Source organism: Lepidochelys olivacea (assembly GCF_965140295.1).
Source record: "Lepidochelys olivacea isolate rLepOli2 genome assembly, chromosome: 25".
In the NCBI taxonomy this organism is placed as follows: Eukaryota; Metazoa; Chordata; order Testudines; family Cheloniidae; genus Lepidochelys; species Lepidochelys olivacea.
Window position 1 is genome coordinate 13131183 of NC_140435.1, and position 18051 is coordinate 13149233.

Here is an 18051-nt window from a genome sequence, read left to right on the forward strand (position 1 = left end):
GCGCGTGTGATCACTGCATGTCATTAATAACCTCTTCGGTTCCTTTCAGAAGTCTGTAAGTGAAGGCACAATCACGAATCAAAGGCATGGGTTATTGAGATATAATATCTCTTCAACCAGCCAAGGATAAGTGCACTGGGGAGCAAAGAGAGGGCAATGGACACTGCACCTACATACTGATTGGCACCCTGTAAGTACAATAGATTAAGTAGAAGGCCAAGGACCTGGTGCTCTGCTGTTTAGAACCAAAGATCCTGCCTCCATCCAGACCTCCTAGAGATACATTTCTGAGCAACATGTAACCCTCAACAGCATGATCTTGGGAAAGGAGTTTAGCTATATCAATTTCTTCTCAGGATGATCCGCTCCCACCGGGGTTGGGGCAGAGTCCCCAGGGCTCATGGGACTTGCCTTATGGAAAAGATTCCATCTTGGCTCAGAGGTTCCCCAGTCAGTATGCAGGAACGAGGGCTGGGGAATTCTAAGTGGGAGGTTTGCAGAGCAGCTGTGGAATCCAGAGGCCAACTCCACATCTGGAATAACGGGCAGAGTTTTGGAGTGCCCTACAGCTCTGTGCCTGGCATAGATGGATGCCTTATGGGACATCCGCCTTGGCTACTAAGCCAAGGAACATGGAACATTATAGGTCAGAAGCTGAAGTGCCTGTGGGGCGTTGGGGCCAGGATGAGCTGTTTAGATGTCTTCGGTATTTGTGATGCTCCACTCACTCTAGATCCCAAACACAATCAAAGAGGGCCCACTTAGCCCATCCTGGTATTATTTGAACTTACTCTTCCTATCTGAGCTAGCCTGCCCAATGCTGTTCCCTGAGTACCAAGTGTTGCTTTGAATTCCACATAGTCAAGCCCTGTGATGCCTTAAAAATAAACCCAGATCCTCCAAAACCTTCCACTAGCTGGAAGATGGACCTCTCTCTATATTCAGTGCCATGCCACCAGGATCTTGACTGGTTGAATCGTGTTCCACTTGTTTAGGAAGAACTAAGCACGTATTTGTTTAATGACAGATTTCAGAGTAGCAGCCATGTTAGTCTGTATCCGCAAAAAGAACAGGAGGACTTGTGGCACCTTAGAGACTAACCAATTTATTAGAGCATAAGCTTTCGTGAGCTACAGCTCACTTCATCGGATGTATAGAATGGAACATATAGTAATATATATATACACACACATACAGATAAGGTGGAAGTTCCCATATATCTGTATGTGTGTATATATATATATATATCTTACAATAGGTTCCATTCTATGCATCCGATGAAGTGGGCTGTAGCCCATGAAAGCTTATGCTCTAATACATTGGTTAGTCTCTAAGGTGCCACAAGTACTCCTGTATTTGTTTAAGGTGATCTAGTCTCACCTAGCTAAAGGAGTTTGAAATCATCTCTGGTTGATTTGAGATTTCAAGAGCCTAAGAGGAAAATTGAGAACCCTGGTACCAAGGGTGACTAGATGTGACTCTATGGCACAGAATTGAAAAAACTGTACAGCAGTGAGAGATGAGACTGGCTTCTAAATACTACAGAAGGCTCTGGAAAGCCATCTTGGTTGGGATTCTCAAAGCATAAGGGTCTTTGAGATATTGCCAGTTTGGATCATGGCCATGCCAGGGGACAGTTTTGAACTTTTTCCATGTAGAATGAGCTAAAATCATTCCTGGTGCAATAAAGTTGACCAGCAGGGTGTTATACCAGGGTGAAATTTAGGCTGTCACAGTGCATTGTATTTCCCGGGAGCATCTAATACAGCATCTCTCTGAAATGGTACATGTGAAAGGGTTCAACTATGGGGATGAAGAAAACATTTTTATGTTGGAAATAACAGAATATTTTGCCCTTGTATAACACTTTTCTTCTAAGGATCTCAAAGCACTTTTCCTTGCAAGCCAGGCAAGTATTATCACCCCCCGCACTACAGTGGCTCCAATCCTTCCTCTCCAATGGTGCTCAGAGAGAGGCAACAGATAGTCAAAAGCCCCTATTCTGTGGCGTCCCACTGGGATCCATACTATCCCCTCTTCTCTTCAATATCACCACTGGGAGAGCTAGTGAGATGCATGCACTCAGCTACCAACAATATGCCGATGAGATTCTACTCTTGATCTCATTCTGAGCTGATGCAAACACCACAACTAATGTGTCAGAATGTCGACTAGAAATTAGCTGTTGGATGGAGAACAGCTGGCTCAAGCAGAATCCAGCCAAAACCGAAGTGATGCCATTCAGAAAAGCAAAAGAACTGGCCGAGATGTTGAACTGGTTTACACCTAAAACTTAGGCTGACCTAGCTACGTTGCTCAGGAGTGTGAAAAATTCACCCCGCTGAGAGAGTTAAGCTGACCTAAGCCCTGGCGTAGACACTGCTAGGTTGACAGGAGAACTCTCCCCGCCTCTTGGAGGGGTGGACTAACTACAGCACTGGAAAAACCCCGTCCGTTGCTATAGCAAGTGTCTACACTACAGTGCTACAGCGGCATAGCTGCAGCCCTGTAACTGTGCCGCTGCAGCATCTGTACTGGAGACAGCCTGTTGTCTCCATTTTCCAAGGAACGCACATCGCCCCCATTCATCAAAGTGGGGTGAAAATCTCGAGGTCCCATTTGACTCCTCACTAAGCTTGGATGACCAGGCAGCACCAGTAGCTAAAAATGCCTTCTTTCCCCTCCAGCTCGCTAGGGATCTCCACCCCTTCTTCCCAGACCAGGATCTGGCCACAGGGATCCACGCACTGGTCACCTCCAGGCTGGATTACTGTGAATCACTGGATCTGAAATGGAATGTGCAGATGATGCCCAGGCTCCAGCTGATACAGAATGTGGCTGCCGGCCTTCTCCATGGCTTAGTGCTGGCCTGAGGACGTCAGACCCATGCTCCAGGCCCTCCACTGGCTCCCAGTCAGCTCCTGAATCCAGTTTAAGGCTTTGGGTTTAATTTTCAAAGCCATTCATTGATCAAGCCTCGGCTACATTAAAGACTGCATGTTGATCATGAACCACTGCGACAGCTGCACCCCTCTGGGACAATGCAGACCACAGAGCTCAGATCAATGCTCGCGAGAGCATTCAGTCGAGGGGGATCCAGCTATGGAATAAACCCCCAGAGGAGACCACGTGAACCCACAGGCTGACCATCTTTAAAGAATGCTGCAAAGCCTTCCTCTTCAACTTGCCACCATACGAATGACACTCAGAACACTGGCTTCCCCCGCCTTCTGTCCCCAGCTAGTCACACAGAAAAAATCAAAAACCTTACTGCGAGCAGAGTTGCCACCCCAAAAGGAAAGGACTGCCAGAGACTCCAGGAAGTCCTCTGTGGACTTTGCTATTGATTTTAAAATGGAAGCTGCTCAGATACTACAGTGATGGCCAGCAGAATAAACCCCCAATAGATAGATTTTACTTATGGATAAGATGAGATACCATGGGCTGGATTCCCATTTACACCAGGAATGCCTTACACTGCCAGAGCTGTGCAAAGGGGCTTTAGTGTAAGTCAGAATAAAGCCCAGAGGGGGTTAAGTAGCTTGACCAAGGGCACAGAGCCAACCAGCAACAGAGCTTGGAATAGAACTCAGGAGTCCTGGTTCCCAGTTCACCACTCTAGCCACACCGCATTCCAGAGAGCTACAAGAAAACAAATCAAGGCCATTCCTCTTTGATTCCAACCTTATAACCCTAGCTCAGGCTGAGAAATCCACAGATTATTACTCGTGATTCCTAACGGTCAAGATCTATCATTGTTCTCTGTGTTGAGAGAGCCAATCAGGGGGCCAATTTGTGCCAGCTGTGGTGAGACGTGGACAGCTGTCCTCAGGGAGGTGGATGGAAACCAACTAAATGCATTTTAGGCAGGCTACTAAACAGCCACCAGACAACAAAAAAATTCAACCACAACATGGACTATATTAGAACCATGGACCAGGAGGTGAAAGGTTCCATATTCTGTCCTCAGCTACCTCTCCCTTTTCATTCTGAAGCTGAAGCCCTTTGACTCTGGATTTTGGCTAAGGTTAGAGGAACCCTGCACTGATGCCAGTTCATCCCAGCGTTAACCCTGAAGCCCAATGATGACATTGTAATTGTTAACCATTTTGATATTGATCAGTTTAGGGACAGCCAGCAAGTGTGCATTTCCCACAATCCCTAGCAGCTCCCTATGCCTCCCGAGTACCAAAAGATTGAAATATCCTCACATCCAGATGCCAACAACCTTCAGCTTCTCTGTCAAAGCAGTTTTGCCTTGTCAATTCCAAATAAAATCCGCAGTTCTGTCAAAGCACGGGGATAGTATCAAATAAGTTGCACTTACTTTCACACTAAACAACACAGGGGCTACAGCTCATCCTGTTCTTTTTAGCTTTAATTCACTAGGAATCTCCATTTTGAGTGTAAAGAAAGCTGAAGCAGAATCCAGAGGTCTTGCTGCCAGAGCTAAGCCCAGACATTGAGCCTTGATTATACTGTATGGTGCTGCAGCTACTGTACTGATGAAGTTCTTGTCCATTGCATGTTGAGTTACCGCACTAAACCATGACCTGTATAATTTCTATACTGGTATAATGCTCCCTCACTCTCTAGATCCCATGCTGGTCTAATGCTTGTGGAAGGTTATTATGCCTTATCCTGAAATGCTAACTTATCCCCCGAAGAAAATTAAGTCAAATAATATTTAAGAATGTATTTCTCTTCGGCTCTCATCTGTGCCCTAAAATAACCTGGAACACCCACAGCCAATAACAGCAATGACAGCTTCCAAAAAAGACTCCATTAAGCTGTAATTAAGCCATGTGAGCTTTCCTGCCTATTGCAAACACAGATCCATGCAGAAAGCGAACAGTAAAAACTATGGATGGCTCTAGGGGCTGGGAGAGGTGAGGGGAGCTTTTTGGTCCTGCAGGAGTTAAAGGGGAAATGTTATGGTTAAGAATTCCTAACCCCTCTCCAGAGATCCCTGGTTTACATTAATTATCCTGCTGCCTTAAGCACTCAGGGTCTCCGATGAGCTTCTGTCTATAAGTACCCGAGTCCTCCGCCTACTCACCTACAAAGGAATCTTTTCAGCGCACTTGTTCAAACCCCAGAGCAGGAAGAAAACAAGCCCCGCCTAGCCAGGTTCTTCTACCATCAGAAAATGGGGATGGCAAAATTTTTAAAAAACCCCAATAGCATCACCTTGCAACAGAGAGTGGCAATCTGTGCATGAATATGGGTGAGCTGAGGGCTGATCCCCCCACACCTCAGAGTGTATCCATGTTGAAAAATCTCTCCAGTCTCTCCATAGAGGTTTCATACTGACCATAGACAGCAGAAAAGGCACAGGGTATGGACGGCTACCTATAGGAGTCCAGAATTCCCAGTCTCACCCGTTCAGTGGATTTCTCTTCTGAACGGTGGGATGGGTCTGTGTATAAGCAGGGACATGTTTCCTCCACTGTCTAGTCAGCATCGGTAATTGAACTCAATGTCATGTCAGGCTCTACACCGTGACCCTGAACAACCAGGCCAGTCGCTCTGGCAGAGGAAACGTACGAGGAGCTGTAGCTGATGTGCAAATGAGCCTTGGGGATTTAGGAAAAGGGTCCAGCATCACATGCCGTATCTTATCTCCTTCCCCACCTGACTCCTCCTCACAGGCTGCCCATATAAAGAAAGTACTAACTTCCTGTGTCACATCTTCCACCCTGTAACATGACCATTTCCTGGTGATGTGGGTAAGCAGCATTAGACCCTGTTTTACAGATGGGGAAACCGAGGCACAGAGTAGCGAAGCGACTTGCTTGAGGTCATACAATAAGTCTCTAGTAGGGTCAGGAATCCAACCCAGAAGGTTTGCCTCCCAGCTCCCTGTTGTAACCACCAGATCAAGCTCCTCTTTGAGAGAGAGAAAAAGGAATCAAAGCCAATGCTCCCTCCAGTTCGCAGCCCAGCTCAAGCCAAGAAACCCACAGATCATAATTCAGCAACCACCGGGACTTACCCCTGGCAAAGTCTTCTGTTCGTGTAGCGCAGTCTGGGCTTTGATGGCAGAATCTCTGGCACAGTATGTGAGAAATGCACAACCTGCGGTGGAGACAGCAAATGCCAAATTAGACACAATTGCCTACATGTAACAACATAAAATCCCTCACCCCAAATATCCACAATAACAACATGTTCCATGGGTTCATGGACTATGTGCCTTACCATCCCCCCACCCAGCACCCTGATCTAACTTTCCTGCACTGAGTTCAGAGAGGAGGTGTCAAGCATGGTGCAGGCAGCCCTGGTAGGCCCAAGTTTTTATTTAACTTCTTTATTAATTACCTGCAAGAAGAGTGAAGACTTGTTAATTAAAGGTGCAGATATTACTAAATTGAGAGGTGTCACAAAACACCAGGAACGAAACTAGATAAATAATATAAAGGGGCAGAGTGGCCTGGGCCAGATTTTTAAAGCTATTTAACTCAGTGTTGTAATTCCTAACTGATTTAGGAACTCAAGTCTCATTTTTAAAAGGGATTTGGCTAAATCCCTTTTGAAAATGAGACAGGCTCCTAAATCTGTTTGGCATGCCTAAATACCTTTAAAAATCTGGGCCTTCATCCAAAGCCCATTGGAGTCAAGAGAAAGGCTCTATGGGCTTTGGATCAGATGGATTAACATCGCAGGCAGGAGAAACACAAGCTGACACAGCCAGTGGAAGAAATAACCTGAAACACAGATATTCAATGGGAGGGTGAGGCTTGGATCAGCAATTCCAAAAAATACCTAAGGGGTCAGAGCAGGCAGCAGTTTAGAGACCAGCATGCCATGGTGTATGGGAGTGGAATGCGATTTTAGGCTGTCTGTGCAGAAGTACCTTGTCCTGGAGCAGGAAGGGAATATATGGCAGCAATGAGTCGACGTAGCAAGAGCAGTCCTGGCTTTCGGTACCATATACACATCTGTGTACTCTACACACTGATGGAAATTCAGAGAAAAGCAAGCACTACAATTCTTGCAGGGATTGATTTATGAAGAAAGATTAAAAGGGCCAAATAAGGATCCGAGCCTAAAGTCCTTACTCCAGATTTGACCCAGCATCTTTGGCTAAAATCATGACGAAAGGGGGAGAGAGGCTAGCCACCTACACTTAGTAAAAAGGTGTCACGCCCCAGGAGAGAGAGGAATTGTTTTAGGGTGCTCTGAGGTGGCAATGCTCAGAAAAACGGGATGAAGCTGAGCAAAGGAAAAATTTGGCTGGTTATCAAGAAACGTTTCCTATCAGAGAGATTTATTAGACTGTGGAATAATCTCCCCAGGGAAGAGCTGGAAGCCCTGTCACTTGAGTCATTTCAGACAAAGCTGGGCAACGGACTGAAGAATAGACTCCAATACAGGAATGCATATCCCCCCACCCATCCCAGTCCCACTGGCATTTAATTTTTGTCCTAAACGAAGGCAGAATTCATTCCTGTGTGAGAGCCCTAACTAAGATTGCTACAAAATGTCTTCAGGGTTAACCTGCAGCGCCAGTCAATATCACAGATCTCCACTCACATGGCTTTGGCCTAGATAAGAGGCCTGATCTTGCAATCCAATCTCAACAAGCTTCTATACACCCCAGCATCGATCTATTCTCCCATGCTTTGCCCAGCCTAGTCGGAAATGATTCAAACTCAGGTGAGTAAGAGCTGCAGGACTGTGTCTTCTGGCAGCCACCCCAGAGTCCCACATTGACTCAGATGATTTTTCTACCAGGCGGAAGCAAACTCTGCAGGACAATCCCCACTCTTGAGTGTCTTTATCCCACATATGGCAACAAGAGTAAGCTGCCCTCCTTGCATTCTGCATCCAATAAATTGCCTCTGCTAAACAAATTATACCTGGCTCCGTAGCACTTGCTAGAAAAACAGCATATGAATATTAAACATATCTGACAGGTAATTAAGACTCCTTGCCCAGCCTTCGAATTGAGGCTGCATTGTGCCAGGCTTGGTCTCAAGATTACCAACTAATTTAACTAAGGGACATAGGACTAGGAAAAACACACACACACACACTCTCTCTCTCTCGCTTCCTATGCCAAATGCAGTATCTGGTGGGATCCTTAGTGAAAACACAGGCTGACAAGTATCCCAAGGTTTTTGAATCCACCCGTTCCCCTGACAGCTGTAATGTGGACCAAAGGTGAAATAATCAAAAGTGTCTGAGTGACTAGGCATTAAGTTCCATTTTTAAAAGTAACATAGACACTTGGGAGCCTAAATCCTACATATGTAGGCTCCTAAGCACTTAAATCACATGGACTTAGATTGCTAAAGTCATTTAGATGCTTTTGAAACCCTCCCCCCAAGTTTATGGGTGAAGGCCTGTTCAACCTGCGTGTTCAAAGAGACCCTGCGTCCGCTTGTGTCTGACGGTATTATAATTATTTGTATTGCTGTAGCAACCTGTGGCCCCAGCTGAGTTTGGGCTCCCATTGAGCAGGTGCTCTACACACATATAGCGACTTCCCCGAAGTGTTTACAATCGAGCAAGACAAGACAAAGGGTGGGAGGGAAACCAGAGGGCAAGTGACTTGCCCAAGGTCACCCAGCAGATTGGTGGGAGGATTGGGAACTGAACCTACATCTCCTGACTCCCAGTTCAGTGCCCCTACCCACATTGGACTACTAGGAAGCTCTGGAGACAGAGGCAGAGCGAGAATTATGGAAAGTGCCAGCAGCTGTAAAACTAGATTTTCCAAGTGCATTTTAAAGGCCTAAGTCCTGATCCCAGTGAAGTCAATAGGGAACTAACGGCTATAAGTCAAGGATTTGGGCCTCGGTGCCCAGTTTAGCAGTGATAACACACAGAATTCCACGCGCAAAGCCAGAAACTTATTTCTAGGGGCACAACTGCAGCACTGGATGCAGCTAAAATACGGGATTTGCAAAGCCCAGTTGCACATCCTAACCCTAATCCTAATCCTGAGAGGTGGTGAGCACCCACAACTCCCATTGACTTCAGATTCGGGTTCTTACGTCTCCCGCATTGCACATGTGCCTTACAGCCGGCTATTTATTCTATCTTAAACGTTTCAGGGATCTGTGTATGGAATTAGCACTAGTGATAGGTGTCTGGAGACTGAAGCCCTCTTTCTCTACAGAATGGGTACAGTATGGGCAGGGACCACATGAGTCTTCCACAAACTAGCCAATCACCATGCCCCAACCCCAAGCTAGAGGTGCCTTGGAGAAAAGGAAGTACAATCACCATGGCCCAACTTCTGTGGTGGTTTTTGCAACATGAGTATTTGTTCAATGAGAACTGGACTGAGATCAAATTCATTTCACATAAACCCCCGAACAGCAATCATATGGTGCGTAGCAATTTCCAGCATCTGCCGGCTGGGGCTGGATTTGAACTGCCAACCAAGTGGCAAAAGACTCAACAGTCTGTTGCCAACTCCCTGAGCAATCCTCATCCAACGATTTCACGGACACACTGGTGCATCTGCAGCTGCATGCTGGCCAACACCCAATCTGATTATGAACATATATGCCCCCTTATACTCATGTTGCGGGGCAAATAGCATTGACCTCCTCTTCTATCACACAATAGCCCTATTAGCTAGATCCATAGATATCAAAGTACTTTCATAAAGGAAAGCTGGTATCATTATTTACAGAGTGGGAAACTGAGGCACCAAGCAGAGAAGTGATTTGGCCAAGCTTATCAATGGATGTGGTATAGAACCCAGGTCTCCTGCATCCATGTCTAGTGCCCTCTCTCCTGGACAGTGCTGCCTTCAAAGCTAACTGGACTTTCTAAGCAAAACACTTTGTTCAAATTAGCACTGAAACTAGCCTCTTGTTATACTTAAAATGTCTATTGATCTGGAACATTTTCATAGAGTCTTAGATTCCAGGGCCAGAAGGGAACAATAAGATCATCTAGTCTGACCTCCTTGAGACCTTCCCCAAAATGGTTCCTACAGCAGATCCTTCAGAAAAACATCCCATCTTGATTGAAAAATTGCCCGCCACCATGACTCTGGGTAAATTGTTCCAATGGTTAATTAGCTACCCTGCTAAAATTTTAACCAACCTGTCACAGCAGTATGGAGGTGTTGGATAGACTATTGTCATGCAGTCTTCTTCCCCCGCCTCCTCTAATTCCAAATAGACATTAGATTTTGTTGCTTGCCTCTTAAAGTACTCAGTTCTCTGAACCAGTATTAAAAAGCCTTTCCCCCTCTACCTCTGTTTGTAAGGTAAAATACCAGCTGTTCATCTCTCCCTCCACCACCCACAAATCACAGGAGTTCACTGGAATTTATATAGGCAGATTTGGTCACCTTTTTGTATTTATTTGAACTGCAACATATAGATCAATCTCTCTCCAAAAATAAGCTCTCTCTTATCTGAATAAGTATGTGTGAGCGGATCAGACACAGATAAGGGGTTTCTGTTATAACTGTGTGTTGGATGTGCAAATCACATTGTTGGACAATGTTTCTCTGCAGCGATGACTTAATTTGCTTCCTTTCCTTCCCCTCCCCTCCCGACCACTCCCCCCACACCCATGCACTTTTTAAACTAAAGGTGCTGCACCAACCCTTTCTCCCTCTCATCTCTAGACAGAACCAGCCCCCAGACTCTGGCTAAGTTCAGAACCTACTTCAGGATCTGCAGCCCCAACTTTGCCGGCTCAGGCCTGGTGACTATTTTAAACTTAGGATAAAGGAGATTTTAAAAAGCAGCAATGAAAACATTTTCTAAACATGTTTGCAATCCAATCAGCCCCTTGGTAATTTGATTTGTAGGAAATGGCAAGTGAGGCACTGCAAGCAGAGGACTGAAGGTACTGAGGTCACTGGGAGTTTTGCCAAGGGCTTCAGTGGGAGCAGGATTAAGCCCAGATACCTAGGTGAGAGGTACTTTATACATGTGTATTATAATACTAAATAGTGAATTTTCCTACACAGATGGTCACATCCCGCCAGGGCTGCCCACTTATTGTTGCTCCCTACTCACAGCTGGAACAGATTTGGGGCTGCCTGTTGTAACCATTTACATGCTCTTGTGCTCCAAAGTGGGGGGGGCACCCTTGCCTTTTGGGGGGCACTAGCTCAGCAGCATCCTTTTCAAAAGGCTATCCTTACCATACCTTCCACACCCAGGGCCCCTAGGAGTCCCTGATCATTTTGCCCCAACATGTGGAGGCAGGATTGACTTCTGAGGTTCAGGAGCTAACTCTACTTCGGTTGCACCTAAGTCCTGGTCAGGAACACCGAAGGGGATCTTGCCAGGATGTTATATTCCTTGCTGCTCAATTATGTAAATATTAGGGGAATGAGAATCGCCCCTTGTCCCTAGAGAGACATTGCCTATTGCAAACCGATTCTTGAGCTACACCTTCAATGCCATCCCCAGTAAAACTCCAGCTGCGTTGTATCCCTCTGTTTGGTCTCAGAGTTCAGGAGAGCTTTGGGAACGCAACAAAGCCTTAGGAAAACAGACATCTGGAACAGGGAAGTTCCTCTGCCCAAGTCAGGGATCCCAGTTTCCTTGTGGAAGGCAGGAGTCTCTGGCTCCTAAAACTTCAGTCTGAGATGACCACCTTGGATTTGAGGAGGGAACCACCCCCCGTCCCTGGACCCACTAAAAAGCCAGAGTCGGAGGTGATGTGTAAAGCGGTATCCGTGGGGGTGAGTCTAAGTCTAAGCCAACTGGTGTTAGGTTTTCTCAGATAACATTTCCTACCATTGCTAAGGCCAATACCACCACTCCCCCTCCCCCGCCACCCCAATCAAGGGTAGGGCTCACGCGGCTGAAGGCGGTTTTAACAGTGTGTCAGCTAACCGTGCTCAGCCATGGGCCACAGGATGTGGTGCTAAAAATGCTGTTGGCCACGGAAGCCGTTGCTGTACATGGTTTCTACGCTTTTCTCCCATTCTGCTACCACTAGCTGAAACACTGGAGGATCCGCCAGTAAGTGGCCTCATGTAGACCAGGCTGCAGTGGGAAAAAGAGACATTACACTGCCTTAGACCCACCTCCGAATTTGACCTGGAGATTGTATAGGTAAGTCTCTGATTTTCCTAAATTAACCTTCAAACCAGACAGCTTGCCCAAACTCCTTCCACTCTTTGGTTCAGGGCTAGCTTGTGGGTGTAATAAATAGAACAGCACTTCACGTGTGGAACACGGCACGCTCTGTATTTGCCCTTAGCACCACCCACCAGCCATAACAGCAACCACCAGCGGCTCAAATACCCCAAGCAAGTGAGGAGTGGCGAGACCAAGAAACCCTGCCCCTAGGATGCAGGAACTATTCTGGTCTTGCTGCTAGTTGTTATGATGGCCCTAGGAAAAGAATACAGCAATGCTCCCCGTTCCCGCCCCCGGTAGCCAAACGCTCTCAGAGCATCCAACAGGAAATCCCAGTCCAGGCTATCAGCGCCCACTGAGATGAACAGAGATGGTACATCGCTGGGTGGTGCTAATGCTGAAATGTTAAGGAGTCCACTAGATGCTACTGTAGGAGTGCTTATGAATAAGGGTACTGGACCCGGCTGCCCTACAGCACCCACTGGCTAAGATCCTCAGAGCACGTTACAAATGTTCGTTAGTTAAACCTCACAGCAAGAGAAGGGGAGAAAATGTCACCAGCCAGTGAAACGCAGCAACTGTTGGACAGCCTGCAGCAGTACACAGAAGTTTGGGGCAGCAGGTGAGGAATGGGGCATAGGCCTGAAACAGCGGGCTGGGGGCTACGCAGGCAGGACATTGGAATGCGGCCAGCCCAGAGAGGTTACCTGCCTGGCGTTTATAAAGCGTGGCATGGGATCTTTAATGATGACAAGTGGTCAGAATCTCAACTGTAGACAGAGGCTCAGTACTGATAGAGGGGAACAGTGGCCCAGACTGTGTGACACCATCAACACTTCCTGTAGTGCTGAGGTCTTCCAGGGACGGCTGCATCCCAACTCGATCTAACCTTGTCTAGCTTGCGAGCTCTGTCTGGATCACAGCAAAGGATGGCTGGCTCCTCCCGCACTGGCTACTGGAATGACGATCCCCGGCTACATCCTAACTGCTACTGCTGTCACCGATAGCCTAATGCCTGTATTAATAAAGGCTAATGGCATGTGTGAGAGTCAGATCTCCAGATCTTTGGTTTGCTCAAGGAAAGAGAGTATTCATACCTCCATTGCTGCATAATCAATCCCACTGATTTCTTTAAAGCTCTTAAGCATGTAAACCTGGCATAAGGGGTCAGGTTTATTAGAGCAGCCCGCTCCTACCAACACACGGAACATGGGCTGAGAACACAGCGGTGGGAGGGGCTGGTAGGCAGGGTGTTGCTGCCTCCTCTGCCCATGGCCAAACCATGGCACCGTCTGCCTGTTCACACTCCCAGGTTTAGACTGTTCCTCTGCCATTTCCTCCCTGGGGTCCGGTTCAGTATCTCATGCTTCACAGCCTCTCTCCTTCCCCTCCCATAGACTCTTTCATGAAATCCACCCAGGAAAGCACGCAGCAGATGCTCTCACAGAAACCTTCGTGAGCCCAGTTCTGGAATTTAAGGCCAACGATTTTCATCGGACTCCCCCTCCTCGTTCACCTCCCCCAGCGTATGTGAAAACACTTCCCTGCTCTTCCCATGGAAATAGCAGCTTGATGACAAATATTGCCATTAATATGCAAATATATCTGCCATCATTAACATAAATAGAAAAACTGCATCATGAATAATATAAGGGGGAACTGGAGCAATATCAACTACCGAATAGGTTGCTGAGGCATTAATATTTAGCCACTAACATGAATATATAACCATTTCATAATTGCATTGACTTTAAGGCACTAATTCTTATACAGGAATGAAAGACCCTCCTAGACCAGTGAATTTGTCAGTTCTCAACAGTAAAGGAAGGTGAGGAGAGTGCTGAATATGAGCCCACAAGAAAGGTAAGGTACCCTGCTGCTATAAGGATGGGTGATGGCCCAGGCCTTCCACTGATTGTGAGCTATGAAATCTTGGGCACCTAGCCTCCTGCCCCTACCTTTCTTTGCAGCTGCAGTTCCTGCTGGGCCCAATCCTATGAGATTCTGACTGTCCTCAATTCCCACTGAAGTTGATGGGGGTGGAGGTTCAGCAATTTGAGGGATAGCCCTGTTATTATTTGGGGAGATGAATGACCCAACTTAAGCCATGTGAAGTCCACTCACATCCCACGCTTATGGCGACCTTATAAGCAAATGTATCAATAATAACAGAAAAATGAGTGACAGTGAAACCTGATACAAGGAAATCAACCAAAACTTTCTATTTGTATAAAACAGGGAAGGAGGAAGAACTAGAAGCTCTGGAAACAACCACAATGATAACCTGAACTTTCAAATGTCTTTCCCTGGAAAGAAGAATCGAGAGCTAAACAACATCCCGGCAACGCCTGCATCCTCTCAAAAATGTCAAAGCCAGGGGGATTTTTTTTTTTTTTTTGGCTACTCAAATCCTGTGTTTAGCAGCAAGTTAATGTCACAAGGCTTTGGCTAATACCAGTGCTGCCCCCCTCTAATTTCCATATCTGAGTGGCAGATCCCTGGAATCTGCCTTCTGCCTTTAGCCTGACCTCAGCCTACAAACACAGACTATATTTAACATGTCGATTGTAATGAAATGTGCGTTTGAGTCGTGCCCCCACCCCATCCACCTCCTCGCTGTGTTTTAAAGGCAGGTTGCTGTCAGATGGTAACAGGTTTGTTCAGAGGCACTCGCGCGCGCGCACACAGACATATGACAGGTTTATTCTGAAATCCTGATTGAAGACAGAAACACTCCCTGGGCTAAAGTCAGCCATCGCAGCTCCTATTGGCTTCAATGGGAGATGATTCCCCCTTTACACTGGAGCTGAATTTGGCCCTTTGTTTGGACAGATACTTGTCTTCTGTTAATAACACTTCCTTTTGTCACCCTTTCCTCTGTAGGGCTTGCAAAAATCAGATGTCCCTGAAGGAATGTTGGCACTTGCAGCTATAGGGTGTTTTGCTTTTCAGAGCTACACCATAAACTCTAAACCAGCTGCATCAGAACCGATCTGGGCTCCCCTTCCCTCCAATGAAAACCCCCATATGATTACACCACAAACCTGTGTCAGGTCTTTCAACAAACAGGCTCTTTGATTTCTCTACCATCCCTTTAGTTGTGGTGATCCAAGTATTCTAAACTTGGAAACATCTACCCAGGGCCAGGCTTAGGGTGGACATGAATTCAAGCCACAGACCTGATACTTTAAAACAACAAGCTTTTAAAACATCAGATTTAAAAAATAATAATAATTACAGCCTAAACATGCTTTCCAAAACTTGTTGGCATCCTAAAGCTTCTAGGATAATCAGAAGCTCAGGATGGCCTTTCATCCACTCTAGATACTGCTATGAAGAATAGATTTGCAGTTTATAATCTTTGTGGTGCAGATTTTAAAACTGCAGCATTATAGCCTGGTAGGAGGTTCAGTCCCATAGTCTAGGGACTGCTGATCTTCCCCTTTGGAGACCTGTTTCCACATCTGCTCCAGGCCTTAACTGCAATGAGTTTTTGTGATCTCAGCCTAGTCTGTCCTGTACATCTGTCCACATAAAACATCCCACCCATGCCATTTGTCATGATTGCTTGTCACCAGGCCTGGTAGCAAAACACAGAGGGTGCTGCATATCAGGACTGAAGGGACTGGCACAGCTATAAAGAGGATGGGGGGCTAGGAGAGCAGAGGATGCTGCAGGTTGGAACCAAGGGGTGTTGGATTATTTATGTGACACAGCTTTTCCTTGCTACCCTCAGTCAGGGGAGGCTGGGACTAGAATAAGGGTTTGGCGGGCTGGGGCTGAGGTGGATGGGCAGAGCAGGGGGACAAGGGGAGCCCTGGGTACCTCCCACACAACCACCACTTGGCTGTCCCCAGCACTATCATTCCTTCATTTCCAACTCCCTAAATCAAATTCCCACAAATCCGGAAAGGGGAAGTGGGGTGAGAATCCAACTTCTCCATTTACCCTATTGTAAGAAGATGACTGTGTATATCATTCATGTACACTGAAATATCATTGTCTAGGAAAGCCCCACACATGAGCAATCAGAAGGCTATAATTGCAGACATAAGTTTGACAATAAACAGTTTTACTGGTATCTATTGAATGTACTCAGACAGAATTCCCATTATACGCATGGTGCTGTACAGTAAATGTCTATAACCGTCTATGTATAAAGAGAGTCATTTTTAGCACTATATAAATATTGCCTAGCTAGATAACATGATTTCAAAGCTATAATGTGGCTGCTATTTTCTATAAGTTTTAAGATTATGAGGGGTCTTTCACACACCCTCCTCCTTCCTCTTGTTATACTACTATATTCTACAGTAGTGGACCAAAAAACTACAGCTCACAGAAATGTTACTGCAGCATCTTGGATCAATAATATTGAGGGGGGGATTGGAATGAGGTTCATCTATGAAATCATCCAATGGTTCACCCTAAATTAACTTGAGTATAAAGGGGGAGGGGGATATTCCTCTTCTTTCAGAGGAGATCTTTGGCCAGAATAGGACCTGGGGAAAGGAGCAAGATAAACAAGGAAAGGCATCGGGCCCAGAAGGCATTTGAAGAAGTATTAACGAGATGTCACAGATTTCTCCAGACCCCATTTCTTTGTGGCTCCAACCTTGCCTAGAGCAGAGAGGGAGAGTCTGATAGTCTTAGCCTGGCAGCAAGAGGAGGGTCGAAGCCACCAGGGCCCCTTTGTGAACATTACAAATGTAATTCTGTTAGGGAGGATTAAAAGTTCCCGGGCGGCTCCTGTCAAAAGCCTAAATGAATGAAAGGAACCGGCTGAAATCTGCCAGTGCCCCAGAAAGGAGAGGAGATGGGGAGTGGAAAGGGGCTGGGGACGCAGGGGGGAAGAGGGGGCTCTAGGAGTTGGGGGGGGGCAGAGGGAGACAGGCGAGAGGCGGGTAGGCAGGAGAAGCTGGGGGAGGCTGGAAGGAGGGAGGGTAGAAAAGAGAAGGGAGACATGAGGCAGGAGGATGCTGCGGGGGGGGGGCTCACCCTTGTGCATGCCGGTGTAGCGGTCCTTGAGCACGGTGAGCTCGTAGATCTTGCCGAACTGCTCGAAGAGGGGCTTGAGGTCCTTCTCCTCCAGGTTGCGGGGGATCTGCCCCACGAACAGCTTGATGGCATCCAGGTCCTTCATGCTGTCCGGCTGCGCGGGGGGGTCCGAGCTGCTGCTGCTGCTGCTCATGGGGGAGGCTCTGGGCTGCAGGAGCTGCTGCTGCCTCCTCGCCTCGCCCTCGGTGAGTCTGGCCATTCCCCGCGCCCGGCGCAGGATGCCGACGGAAGGAGCGGACGGGGGAGGAAAGAGCTCTCAGCTGGAAAGGGCTCCGCCGCCAGCGGCGGCAGCATCAGGACCACAAAGAGCCGCTCCACAGGGACACCTGCCGGGCGCGGAGCGGAGCTGCAGCCTCTGGGAGGCATGCCCCCGTCCCTGGGGAGGCCAAGCCTGCCTGGGGCTGCAAACCAGGCAGGGACCATGCCCCAGGGGCGGCCAGTGCTGCAAACCCTGCAGTCAGCGCACGCTGTGGAGGGAGGGAGGCAGGGACCATGCCCCAGCCAAGGGGGGGTGGGGAGAGGGGCAAGGCTGCCTGGGAGCACCAGGCTGCCAACGATGCAATCCCTGCAACCTATGGGATGGGGATGACGGAAGATGACTGCGTCTTCGCTCCCCCAGACTGAGAAGCATTGTACCCCCAGGGAGAATAAAACCCGCTCCCACTTCCTAGGAGAGAAGAACTGGCACAATGCCTCTTAGGACCCAAACACTCCATCCAGTCTCCCGGGCAGGGAACAATACTGAAGATGGGGGGAGTTGGGGGGCCAAGTCCTGCCCCTCACAAACTGGGGAGAGGAACTCATGGTACGGCAGCAAGGAACAGAGATCTGTAAAGCGCAGTCCATTTCATGCCATTCTAGAGAAAGACAGATGGCTAGTGCTGGAAAAGAGGTCTCGGAAAACCCAGGTACATTGGGC

General features: G+C 47.5%; 1 protein-coding gene across 3 annotated transcripts in view; it reads right to left on the reverse strand.

Moving 5' to 3' along the window:
• The window catches only part of CELF5 (CUGBP Elav-like family member 5), a 59351-nt gene extending 41990 nt beyond the window's left edge, over positions 1 to 17361 (reverse strand). For all 3 annotated transcript variants that reach the window (XM_084614267.1, XM_084614268.1, XM_084614266.1), the window contains exons 1-2: positions 17073 to 17361; positions 5996 to 6078 (exon numbers count right to left, since the gene is read on the reverse strand). In XM_084614267.1, coding sequence (XP_084470393.1) covers positions 5996 to 6078; positions 17073 to 17331 — 342 coding nt within the window. In that variant the 5' untranslated portion in view covers positions 17332 to 17361. The remainder of the gene's footprint in view (positions 1 to 5995; positions 6079 to 17072) is intronic.
• Between the last annotated feature and the right edge of the window lie 690 nt (positions 17362 to 18051).